Source organism: Primulina eburnea, chromosome 8 (assembly GCF_022965805.1).
Source record: "Primulina eburnea isolate SZY01 chromosome 8, ASM2296580v1, whole genome shotgun sequence".
NCBI lineage: Eukaryota > Viridiplantae > Streptophyta > Magnoliopsida > Lamiales > Gesneriaceae > Primulina > Primulina eburnea.
In genome coordinates, this window is record NC_133108.1 from 27051170 (window position 1) to 27064197 (window position 13028).

Genomic DNA, 13028 nt, shown 5'->3' on the forward strand with positions numbered 1-13028 from the left:
ATTGCTAGCTTCTGCTGAAAATTTTGCATTGCTGCTGAATATTGCAGCAGCTAGCTACTACTGGAATTTCAGGTTCTCACACTTTTGACACTAAAACCGAACCCCTCTTCTCTATGACAGCAAAGTGTTCAAGCTTGAAACGTTTTCATATGCATCGATGATCATGCATCCTAAGACCCCTAGAACTCGTGTAAGACATACATGTTTTTGGATCATAAACCATGCTTTAAAAATCAATGCTTATGTAAAAACGAAAAATAATCAACATGTCACTTGTTTTTCATACAAAACATGCATATAAACATATTATGGTGTGATGATGTTTTGAAGGAAAGAAATATGTGTGCATTTGCGTATTTAACGCACGATTATTCGTTGACGATTGCGAAGAACGGCGACAAGACCCTTGGCTGAATTCTCCTTTGAAATTCTCAACTTTCCTCTTGAGTAATAAGGCGTGCGAGTGGCGTGAATATGGTGGATAACTTATTAAAAGTGGCGTGTGATGTGAGGGTTAAGGGGTGGATTAAACATATTATATACTTAATTATTTTACTAACAAGGCTTAGGCCTATTAATAAATTTAATTAGGCTCATTTAACCTATTAGTGTTAAATTAAAATATTTAAAATAATTTTGTTTAACTAAGTTTGTGAATTTATTAGCCGGTTTACCAATACGTTTGAATTTTTTGTTGAAAAACCAACATCGATAAAATTTACGTCCCGACGTATAAAATCATCTCAAAACACCCTATTTTCAAAAATATGAAAAATCATCCACCATATTATAAATAATTAAAAATAATTATTTAATAAAAACATTTTTTTATTTTTCAGCCATCGGTCTCCGTTCCTCGATCGCAACTTAAATAACCCTTTAAAAATACATTTTAATGCATGTATGTAGAAGAACTACTTACTAAAACATCATATAAGCATGTCACATAATCAATTAAGCAATTAAAATAATTTAATTAGTCATTTTTCATATTTACTAGATTTGCATGCAGTTGAATTATGTCGTCTTAATTTTGGACCTTACACAAACTTTGGAGATAGTGATTGAATGTTATTTTTGATGTATTAAGATTTTGGTTATTTTGGGAAATATTGAAAATCTTGTTTTGTATTTGAATTAGAAATATGTTTAGATACTATATTAACTGGTATATGATGTATATGAAAAACTTTTGCATGTGATTTATGTGTTGTTTGAGACAGGTGGCATGTCCTAATTGTGGGGAGATGCTGCCCAATTTTTTAAAAAAATTACACCTTTTCTCCAAATTTATTTAAAAACTTCCGCACTAATAATGCATTTTAAACGAAAGTTACACTTTTTGATGTAAAAATAACTTTCAAAAGTTAAAATAACTTTCAAAAGTTTCAAATGTACTTGAGAATATCATTTAAAAAATATATATAATTGACAAATATCATTTTACAAAATTTCTTCTTCTTTTTGGTGAGTGAATAACTTCGGATAATCTCTTTATCTTACCCACGTTACATTAGTGTCGGTGTAGCTCAATTTGACATATCAATTCAATAGTTTATCAATGAATGAGAGTTGTGTGAAACGAACAAATTTTAATGGTTCGAGTTTTGTCGTAAATCCAGACGAATACTTTTGAAGAAAACAACAATATCGGCTGAAGAACGTACCTTTTCAGCAATATGATGAACTTACACATTTAATCGTCAAATTGCTGAAAAGTTCTACAACTTCCTCCGACCAACACCTTGGGGGCAAGTTAAGTTATCCATAAACAAGCTATTAATATCACCTTAGGACCACACAACCACCAAGGATCACGCACCATCCGAAACTCCCATCTGGAAGGGAGAAAGACCCGCACAAAATATTACAATCACAAGTTGCGACATGCCAAAAATACAGAAGGGGTTATATGCCACATCTTCCCATGAACAGAGTAGAGCAGTAATCAATAGCACAAAAAGCCACTGAAGAAAGTGTCGTTGTGTAAGGCATCTTTCAATATATTAATTCAAAAATCAGTATTTGCGCTTAGAACCATGTGCCTTAGATGTTAGAGGGAGTTTCTTGGCCTTCAAACTCTTGGAGCCATGTGTACCACCGCCAAACTCGTCATCACTGTCGTCTTCAAACTTCCCTTTGCGTTTATTTTCATTCTTTCCGCAAAGAACAAATTTTCTTTTATCATCTGGATGCTTTGACTCAAACTTTTCTTTGGGCCTCCAAATGAATATAGACCTGATAAAGTAAGAAAAAGGATGCTCATGAATCAACTAAGAGAACTGATAATAGTACCAGTGGGTGTACTGATAGTTGTAACTATGAAAAACTAAAATACAGCAGCCAATATGCAGATAGCTAAATTGCTGCTAAAATTGACAGATACACGTATAGTGAACAGAAAAACAGATCATTTGTAGGGAGATGAATTCACCCTCCTCTAGGCACATAATCCTCTTGGTAATTAAAGGAAGTTCACAACGAAAAAAGTTTAGTGGGATAGTAACAAACCAAGTGCCCCAAAATGCATTTCTTCAAGGGTCAATGACCATATAATACATTTTTTCCGATTATTTCGATACTTTTTGCTCAACAAATTGAAATGTATAGCCCGTCGATCTTCATGGGAGTCCGGTAAATGCAACTTTGGGTATAAATATACTTACTTTGCAGATCCAGAAGCAGTGGAACATCATCGAAATTATGTTTCAATCAAACTGCATATACTGCTGGTTTCATGTTTCAACTTGTATTTTCTAATGGAGAGATGGGACGAGAACCTTGCCTCTGATTAAAAGTCTAGATGCCTTAGATTGTCTATAGAGCTGATATAAAATATGTTTTTGAGTTGGGGGAGGGGAACCCAAGACCTAGTCCCAAACTTGAAACCTTATTGCCAGATGACCATCGGCTGATACAAAAAAAATATGTTGTTTATGCTTGTTGATTCATGACCTATGGAGAAGATCTATTCCATTTAACACACAATGATCTGTCAAAATATGAGTCCTACATATTATTGGCAACACTCAAGGGTATGACAAGGATCTATTATTAAATAACTCCAGATTTAATCAATCAAACTAAACATATTATTTTTTATTCATAACTATTCCACATAATCCACAATTTTTTTTTATCACATCTGATCCCATAAATCCAAGTAAACGGGCCTTTAAAATTTTCAAAAACTACTTTCATGTGAAGGTGAAAAATATACATGCAACATAAAAAAAAAATCAGTACCATGGAGATAACGAAAAACGTTAGTTTATACAAACCTTGAACTACCAGAGGCCAGAACATCATCATGTGGATGAAGCTTGTTCACAGGACTGATTGTTGTAATGTTTGGATCCATCACTTCAGCAACTAACTGACCCGTGCTAATGTCGATAAAATCAATCGGATGCAAGGCAATTCCATCATAATTTTCACTTATATAACGCCCAACGACTACAAGGGACTCTGATGTGTCCTGCACAAAATGGTATTTTCCATGGACAACAAAATTTATAAATATAAAAGTCTTTGGACAGTGGAAATTTCAGATATTCCACATACAAAAAAAATTCACCTTTGGATCCCATTCTGCTCGAAAAGGAGTCAAATGGCGATTAAAATCATGACTGTGCACAATTTCTCGGCTTGGAGAATCCAAATTGCCAAAGATGGAATCCCATACACGAAGTCGGTTGTCTTGTGATGTGGTAAGTATTTTGCTGCCACTTCGCGGTGAAAAATAGGCAGAGTTAACAACACGATTGTGTGACATATCATAAATAGAAGATTTTGCCTCTATCATTCGCATGTCCCAAACACGGGCCTGAAGTATTTACATTTTAAGTTAAGAGGGCCATGAAAACCAATAATCAAGAAGTACGAAAAAAAGTTCGAGTGTGAATTTATTTTTTTGAACAACCATTTTATTTAAATAAATATTAATATCATCAGCATTTAGAGAAGGAAAATTATATGATGACATGTGCAATCTACAAGGAGTATAACAAACATATCAACAAGCTTACAAAGTGATCATTTCCACAACTCAACAAAAGATCTGGTTGAAGCGGATGACAATGTAAACCAGTGACCTTGCTTCCTCTCTTATGAATCAAAATAGGCTTTCCTATCACATTATTGGAGCGTGTATCTGCCCTGCACATGCAAACATGAAAAATAAAAGCCAATTTAATGTAATTTTGTCGGGAAATGACGCATATATAATCTCCTGCATCAAGTTTTGTTTTGATCATTAACTTCTAAAATGTTTCAGAAGAATGCCTAGTAAACAATATAGTGCATTTAACTAAATGGAAGTTCAGAGAAGAAAGGCTTGAACTATATAAATAACAAAATTATATAAATACCCCAAAAATGACACCAAATAAATCTTAGAGAAAGTATAATTAGGATTCTAGATATTCAGAAACTTTAATTACTATAGACTGGCAAGGATAAAATTCTTTAAATAGGCGAATGGCGGTACGAAAACAGTCTCTAAGGAGAATACTCAAGTGAACCAGGAATCAGAAGATAAATTAAAAATATTTGTTCACAACAAATTTTTGACAAAGATCACACAAGAAAGTAAAAAAAAGGAATGCACATACACGTAGAGAAATCCAAAATTATCTGCAGCAAGCAAAATTCCTCTGTCAAAATTTACATCCAGACCATAGATCATCCTCCATTTGCTTGGCCCCTAAAGGAAGACCATGAAAACTAGTAAAGTGAAACTCAATAATTTTGTTATGCATTAAAACACAGGATAACGCAACTCAGTACCAAGAAAATTAAAACTAACAACAAAGACAACCTCCTGACAGACAAAAACGCAGAGAAATCAAGAAAGCTAAAAGGATCACCACACAAGGTAAAAAAACTGAAAGCAATCATGTTTCCACTTTTCTTCTGGTTCATACCATATAAATAAGCTAATATATTCGAGACCGAGGGTAAGCCTTGCTGGTGGTGCGCAACGGGTAAAATGGGAGCAGGAGTATAGGGTTTGTGGTTGAGAGATAAAACTGTTTACAAAGCAATGATTGCTAAAAGTTAATCTTACTTTTGAGTACTTCATAAATGACCTAACATATTTTTCCTTTTTCTTGAATATAATGGCTATCAAACACATTTTAAGTTTTCAAACATCAATAAGTATGAGCCTAATTTTCGAATCAATGTCATAAATAATTACTCTCCTGTTCAAAACTAAATCAATATTTCATATCAGAACACAAAAACACTACTTTTAAGATCATAAACAACTAAACAAGCAAGCCATGCATGAAGTCTCCAGAAATTGGTCATAGTCGCTATCTTCTTTCAAACTATGACAATGAAGTACCTGCCACCCATTAGGATTTAGATTCATCAACGAAAATGAAATCCCGGTATCCAACTCAGTGCAGCTTATAGTTCCATCAGAGGAAGCGCTGTAAACTGTTCCATCATTTGATGGACTAAACCTACAGTTTTGTAATGGATGACAATCTGAATAATATCATAAGTGATACATTTATTGTCATGGCAAAGCAACAGAAACAACAAAATCTCACTTCATGCTATTAAGTATACAGCTGTGAATGTTCCCATATACCGTCCTCTCATGTACTTTTCTGAAATCCCAAACTCCAAGTTGTCCTTTCTTCAACACAAGATGGGATTAGCTCATCTATCAGAAAATGTCCCAGAAATATATGAATGCTGAAAGCTGATGTGCATAGCAAGATAGAGATCTAACCTTGTCACCGGATAAAAGAATATGATTATTTGTGGGATGGAACTCCAAGCATGTAACACGTCTACTGTGATATCTAATAACAGCACAATTCACTTGATTTGGGATCACAAATGATGTCTTCATCTGTTCAAAATAGGACAATAACCCATTACGAGATGGCACATAATGTCGCCATTGTTTAATAAGACAAAAAAAAACATGATTGGTAAAAGAACAAGTAGCAACATGAAAAATCGACTGCTATACACAACCCAAAGACAAATTAAATTTTGAAAACATGAAAACAGAAAAGAATTTCCGAATGACTCAAGCTATAATAATACATATCAACAATGAATTAAGATTGAAAGGGGTTGATCATTAGGTGTAATGACACTTAATTTTCAAAATGAGAAAAAAAGATGCACACAAATTTCCACAAGGAAAATTGAGAAATCTTACGGCGGGAACACGACATCCAAGCTGGCGTTCAAAAACGTAGTCCAGTGAACTACTATTGCCTCTAAACGATGCTGGAATGACCCCAAACTCCATAGCCACTCGATGTGGACAAGTCAGAGTAGTGTGCCCTTCATATTAGAACAGAACTGATAAAAAGTATTACTGGTGAAAAAGCACATGATGAAATATGACCATATGGCTCATGACTACAAAACGATCAAAAACAGGATACCACTTTTAGAGTATTAAAACCAGTCAATTACATATGTATAGATGGCCAGCTTCGAGGCACTCAAAGTCACCAGGAACCCAGAAATTAATAAAAAGTTAAAAGAAACGGACTATAAAACATATTGCTTTTCCAACAGGTAGGACGAATGGTATTGGTACCAGGCATTTTACAGAGGAAACATGGCTTCATCGGGCAATCAATATAAGTTGCACCCCTGAACCCGGCTTCATGACCCGGCCTCTTACACACCTAAATTAAACAAAAATCAATCTTTAAACTAAAAGAACAACAAAAATAACAAGAAGTTAACTGTAATCACTGCAGTTTTGGGAAAGAAAAAAAAACCAGAGTGATGAAGGGTGGTCGTGTGGCTTACTTTGCAGACTTTCTTAAGACTAATGGTGATGGGCTTCTTAGTAGAAGTCGACGCCTCTTCCGCCATGTTTTCATCATCCTTCTCCTTTACTTGTGAACATTCTTCTTCTTCTTCTTCTTCTTCTTCTGATGAAGTCTCCTCCGACTCCGAATCATTCTCGATCACCACTTGCGGGAGCAACATGCCTCTCCTCTGCGGCGCCATTTGCAATAAACTACCAATTCTTTTGATCAAAATATATAAATCACTGGAGGACGGAGGTAACGGGATAAATGAGCAAATAAAAGTTAATACTATATTTTGTTAGTCATTAATATTTCGGATATTAAAATAAAAGGAAAAAGATTAACGACTCTCTCAATTTAACTCTTCGTTTCTTACATTAAAGTTAAGGGTAAAAACGTTACACGTCGCTTCAATGTCTTGAAAACTGCACCGACTTTAACATATTTTAATTTAATAATAATATACTCGGCCGGGGGAATGATTTTACCAAACTATAATTTATGATTAAACTTAATAATTATAAATGTTTAATATTAATAAAATGATTGATATAATAAATAAATTTATTTAAATTTTAAATATTTTTATAAAAAATTATTATATCAAAAAATATTTATATCATTTGAAATAACGTTTTATAGTATGATAATAATTATTTGTCATTATTTGATTTTTTATTTTATTTAAATGAAATTATTATTAATAAAAAATTAAAAAATATATATAAAAAATAATATATTATTTTATTTATCAAAATTTTAAACAATAAATAAATAATTCTCAAAATATCAAAAAATTTGTCATTTATTATATTAATATATTTTGATTAAAAATATTAAATTTTTTAAAATATATTAAAAAATATTTATACTGAAATAATTAAGATAAATAATAATAATATTAATTTACTAACAATCCATATACTAAAATTCACGACGGTACTCTTTCAAAACTTAAAAAATATAATAAATATAGATATTTAAATGTAGTTGTTTAGCCAAAAAATATAAAAATTCAATGAAAATAAAACCTAATCAAACATAAAGATCCAAGTGCTGCTAAGTCTCATAGAGATATAGTTGGTTCGAGAAAAGCACGATGGAGGAGTTGATCCACGATGCATCATGGATGATCGTGAAATGTGGCTGGAACTGCTTCGTGAAGTGTAACAAAAACAGAAAGACAAATCAGAATAGGCACACGAAAAACACATTCAACAAAATCAGCAGCAAAGCTTTTTTAAATTTCTTTCAATAGTTCATCTGTATTTTTTTTTCCAATTTCCAGTATTTTAGTTTCTTCAAATTTTGCATATTCCTCCATCTTTCTTGTGAAAATGTCATTCATGTTCATAACAACGTAATTAAATTTAATGTTGTTCATGGATTTTCTCTATAATTTCATCATATTCTTCAGTTTATATTTTTTCACTTTGAAGCCATATCGAGGGAATTAGAACTAACTGTAACGCCCCGGAAATTTAAAAGTCCACATGAACCACATGCGTGCAATTATTAAATTCTTTGTGTATTTTAATTATTTGTTTTAATTGCATTAATTAATTATGTGGTGCATATTGACATGTTTAAAATATATTTTCTACATGGTTGCATTAAAATGTATTTTTAAAGGTTATTCGAGTTGCGATCGAGGATCGGAGACCGATGGCTGAAAAATGTAAAAATTTTTTATTAAATAATTATTTTTAATTATTTAAAAATATGGTTGATGCTTTTTAGTATTTTTGAAAATAAGGGGTTTTGAGGTGATTTTATACGCCGGGACATAAATTTTATCGGTGTTGATTTTTCAACAAAATGCGAGCTTTTTGGCAAACCCGGCTAATAAATTCACAAATTCATTTGACAAAAAACTTTGTTAATATTTTATTTAAATCCTAATTAGACTAATGAGCCTAATTTAACGGCTTAATAGGCCTAAGGCTTAGTTAGTAAACTAATTAGTATATTTTATGTATATAATATGTTAAAACCCTACACCTAGCATCACAATTCACGCCACCCACCTTTTTAAAAAAAATATGAAAACTCTCCCCACCCCACCCTACACACACACGACACACATACATGTCATCCAAGGAGAATTTTCGAAGGGTTCAAGTAGAAACAAAGCCAAAGTTCTTCCTCGTTCTTCGTTGTCAACGGATTTTCGTGCGTATATAACGCAAACATCTCCTTTTTCTCATCCATCATATCATATTAATGTTTGAATTATTATATGCATGAAGAACATGAAATATTTTTCAGAATTTTCGGATTTACTCATGTGCATACTATGAACTATCGATTTTATGCACAAATTCATGCCTTGTATGTATTTAGGGGCTGCCATGATGCTAGGTTGTGACCAGGTAAGGTTTATACATGTTTTAGAGCCACACACACTCACCCTAATGTAATGCCTGGAATTTATGTTATGGTAATTTGAGATTAATTATCGATAAATTGATTTGACTATAGCCGGATCACTACGAAAATGTAATTGGAATAGCATGAGTATGTGTGGGTGCGTGACCAGTAGGTCTCGCGCATATGCGTGGCATAAAGGCGCGCATATGCACGAGCTACACAGGAAGCTTAAGTGCGGAACAGAACCTTTCGTGCACATGCACGGCAGAGCGCGCGCATATGCGCGAGGTGACCAGTAACCAAGGTACGGAGGCAGAGAATGGGGCGCACATGCGCGAAAGGGGAAGCACACATGCGCGTAGATGAGCAGGAGCCAAAGTTCGGAACAGAACTTGTGGCGCATATGCGCCGATCCGGTTCGCACATATGCGCCAGTAAATGAATTGTCATGCACCGAGATCAGTAGGTCTCGCGCATATGCGCCGAGGAAGGTCGTGCATATGCGCGAGACGTGCAGTGCATAGATTAAGCCACTTGCCCTCACCATGCAATATAATGTGTGAAATTCTCTCCTTTCCTTCATTTTAGAAGTCCAGAACGAAGAAACCGAGAGCTTTGGGGGAAAATGTGTTTTTGACATTGAAATTTGATTTGGGAACGATCCAGCCGTCTAAACTTCAATCTGACTTCAGTACTGTGTTCCTATCGACGCATGCTACAACCGGACATAAGTTTTATTAAGTTTTGATATGTCTTGAAATTATGATATTACCATAATCAAATATGATTCATATATGATGTTCTTGACATGTTAGACATCGTAAAATCGAAGTCAGATTGAGAAACAGATTGATTAGGGAATTGTTATGGTTTTTCAGATTATATCGATTGATATTGAACAGATTTGAATTATGAATTGATTATATATTGTATTGGATATCAGTTATGGATTGTAATTATCATCTGCTGATGTTGTATTGACCGGGATACCGGGATTGTTCTGTTATGCCGTTGGTTTTGAGTTAAATCCAGATTGATCAGATTGGTATTGATTTGAGCAGTATATTGATATGGTATTATTGATATTGTCATTGCCAGATTGAGTGTTGAGAGACTTTGAATTCTAGACGGGAACGGTGTCAGAACTGCAATAAAAGAAAGGTATAAGTCAATGTGGTACCAGGAGAACGACTCGAGTATGATATACTTGAGTTTCCCTAAATCACATACTTATTGTTATTATGTGCATTGATTTGAATTGATATTCTTGTTCTATTGATTTATAGAAAGCATGTATTAGACGAGTATTAGATGAGTGATCTTGTGACATAGGTGTCGATAGTGATGGGATCGTCACTGGCACATTGCACATTGTCACAGGATAGTGATTTTGTAGGGCCCTTACCCGAGCCACTACGAAACAGACTAATAAACATGCAACATTAAACTTAATAACCACAATTAAACAGCGGAAACCAAATACTTAATCATCTTACAACTCAAATGAAAACAAAACAATAATAGCAGTTTTAAACATTAATACAACCATAACAAATACAAAACATAACCCTGAACGAGAAAACGATAAACCACAGAAAACCTCCACTGGATCACCACCAAAAACCCAACTGCTCTAGCCACTGCCCTGGTCGCCCGAACCGTCCAACCTAAGACCTGCGCCGTGGAATGAGGTGCCCAAGATGAAAACAAGGACGTGAGCGACAATCGCCCAATAAGAGAATGTACGAGTATACAAATTGATATGATGTATGCGAAATGCAATATGCTCGGATATCAAGGATCAAGTCAAGAATCTCATGCTCAGTCTAGAGGCGCCTGAGTGTGTAGTCTCTGATCTGCCCTAGGCATGTTTTGGCTCCCACACTCATCATCAAGACGTGGACCTGCAATGTCCAGGTCATCAGAGCCCGCGGGTCCCGTCGGACACTATAGCTCTCGATGTCCCATCGTCCACAATACAGAATAGGGCTGAGCAGCCCCAACAAACGAGGTATATCTCAAAAGATATCAGGCTCAACATGATATGTCATGCATAATATGCCAAAGCAGTAAAACATGTATCATGCAACAGATAAATATACAGAATATAAGTGTGTATACTACGCTTAGATATCTCAGTCAGTACATCACGTACCTCACTAAAACAATCTGACAGAAAGCTCTGAACCTAGACAATAACAACATAATGAAATCACTACCAAACCCGATCAAACATGCTACAAAGATCTCCCTAATGAACCTTAAATCACTATCTAAGGATTTAGGATTATGCCTGCGTCCGCGTCAGCCCGCTGATGATGTCTCGATCTCAGTTCACCGACCCCTTCTCGAGTCGATACTAGCTCCGAAACTTCCCCACACCAAAGTGCCCTAGAAACTGACTAGAAACTATGGTATAACTAGAACTCTCTCTAGAGAATGCGGTGAAGGAAACAAAAGAATCGGCTTCCATTTATAGGCTACATCCGCACTATTTCAGAAAATCCGAACCAATCTTATCTGCCACGTGTCAGAATCTCATTGGTCTAGTTGGATTTCTCGAGATAATGTAATCCGAAGTAGGTCGGGTTATCCATTTAAAATTCGGTGGATATCAACAGCTTAATCTCGAATTATCAATTCCTTAATAATACTTAATTAACAACTCATTAATTATGTATTAATTAATACTTCATTCAAAACAAATATTCGGGTCATTACATCCTCCCCTCCTTACAAAGATTTCGTCCTCGAAATCAAAACTGAAGTACAATACAACTGAATAAAATACAACTCAAAACAAATGAGGATACTCTGAGCGCATATGACTCTCTAACTCCCAAGTCGCTTCTGCAGTACCTCGGCGTTGCCATTGCACTAGAACAAGTGGAATGGTATTGTTTCTGAGCTTTTTCTCTTTCCTACCAGGATTAAAAGCGGCTGCTCAACATAAGTCAAGTCTTTTTCAAGTTGAACATCTATCGGACTAATAACGTGCGATTTATCTGCTACATACCGTCGTAGCAACGATATATGAAAAACATTATGAATTCTGGACAGATACGGCGGTAAAGCCAATCGATACGCCAAATTTCCAACACATTCCAAGATCTCAAAAGGTCCGATGAATCTTGGGGCTAATTTTCCCTTGAGTCCAAATCTCATCACCCTGCGGAACGGTGAAACTTTAAGGAAAACTTTTTCCCCTGTCTGAAACTGTAGAGGTCTACGCTTGGTATTCGCGTAACTTGATTGACGATCTTGTGCAGTTTTAATTCTCTTATTGATCAATTCCACTACATCAATCGCCTGTTAAACTAATTCAGGTCTTTGCACTTGTCGTTCTCCTACTTCGTCCCAAAACAAAGGAGTACGACAACGTCTACCATACAAAGCTTCGAACGGAGCCATACCAATGCTACTGTGGTAGCTATTGTTATATGCAAACTCAACAAGCGGCAGATGATCATGCCATGCTGGTCCAAAATCCAAAGCACAAGCATGCAGCATGTCCTCGAGTGTCTGAATAGTCCTCTCAGACTGACCATCGGTCTCTGGATGATAGGCAGTACTCAGACTCAATGTCGTTCCCAACGTTTTTTGAAAACTTCCCCAGAACCTTGAGGTAAAGCGTGGATCTCTGTCACTGACTATACTTGTTGGCACACCATGATATTTAAGAATCTCTTGGATGTATAGTCTTGCCATGCGATCGAAACTATATTCCTGACTATACGGAATGAAATATGCTGACTTAGTCAGTCGGTCCACAACAACCCAAATTGCATCACAATTCTTAGAAGACAGCGGCAAGTGGGTTACAAAATCCATCGTTACATGCTCCCACTTCCACTCAGG

At 35.2% G+C, this 13028-nt stretch overlaps 1 protein-coding gene across 1 annotated transcript; it reads right to left on the reverse strand.

Moving 5' to 3' along the window:
* Positions 1 to 1613: 1613 nt before the first annotated feature.
* LOC140839348 (protein DAMAGED DNA-BINDING 2) lies at positions 1614 to 7043 on the reverse strand. The gene is made up of 11 exons (XM_073205987.1): positions 6796 to 7043; positions 6578 to 6668; positions 6188 to 6315; positions 5747 to 5869; positions 5562 to 5650; positions 5351 to 5471; positions 4614 to 4705; positions 4029 to 4158; positions 3578 to 3826; positions 3282 to 3478; positions 1614 to 2238 (listed from the first exon to the last, which is right to left on the reverse strand). Exons 1-11 carry the CDS (start codon positions 6997 to 6999, stop codon positions 2019 to 2021), a joined length of 1644 nt encoding a protein of 547 aa, XP_073062088.1. The 5' UTR covers positions 7000 to 7043; the 3' UTR covers positions 1614 to 2018.
* Positions 7044 to 13028: the final 5985 nt, after the last annotated feature.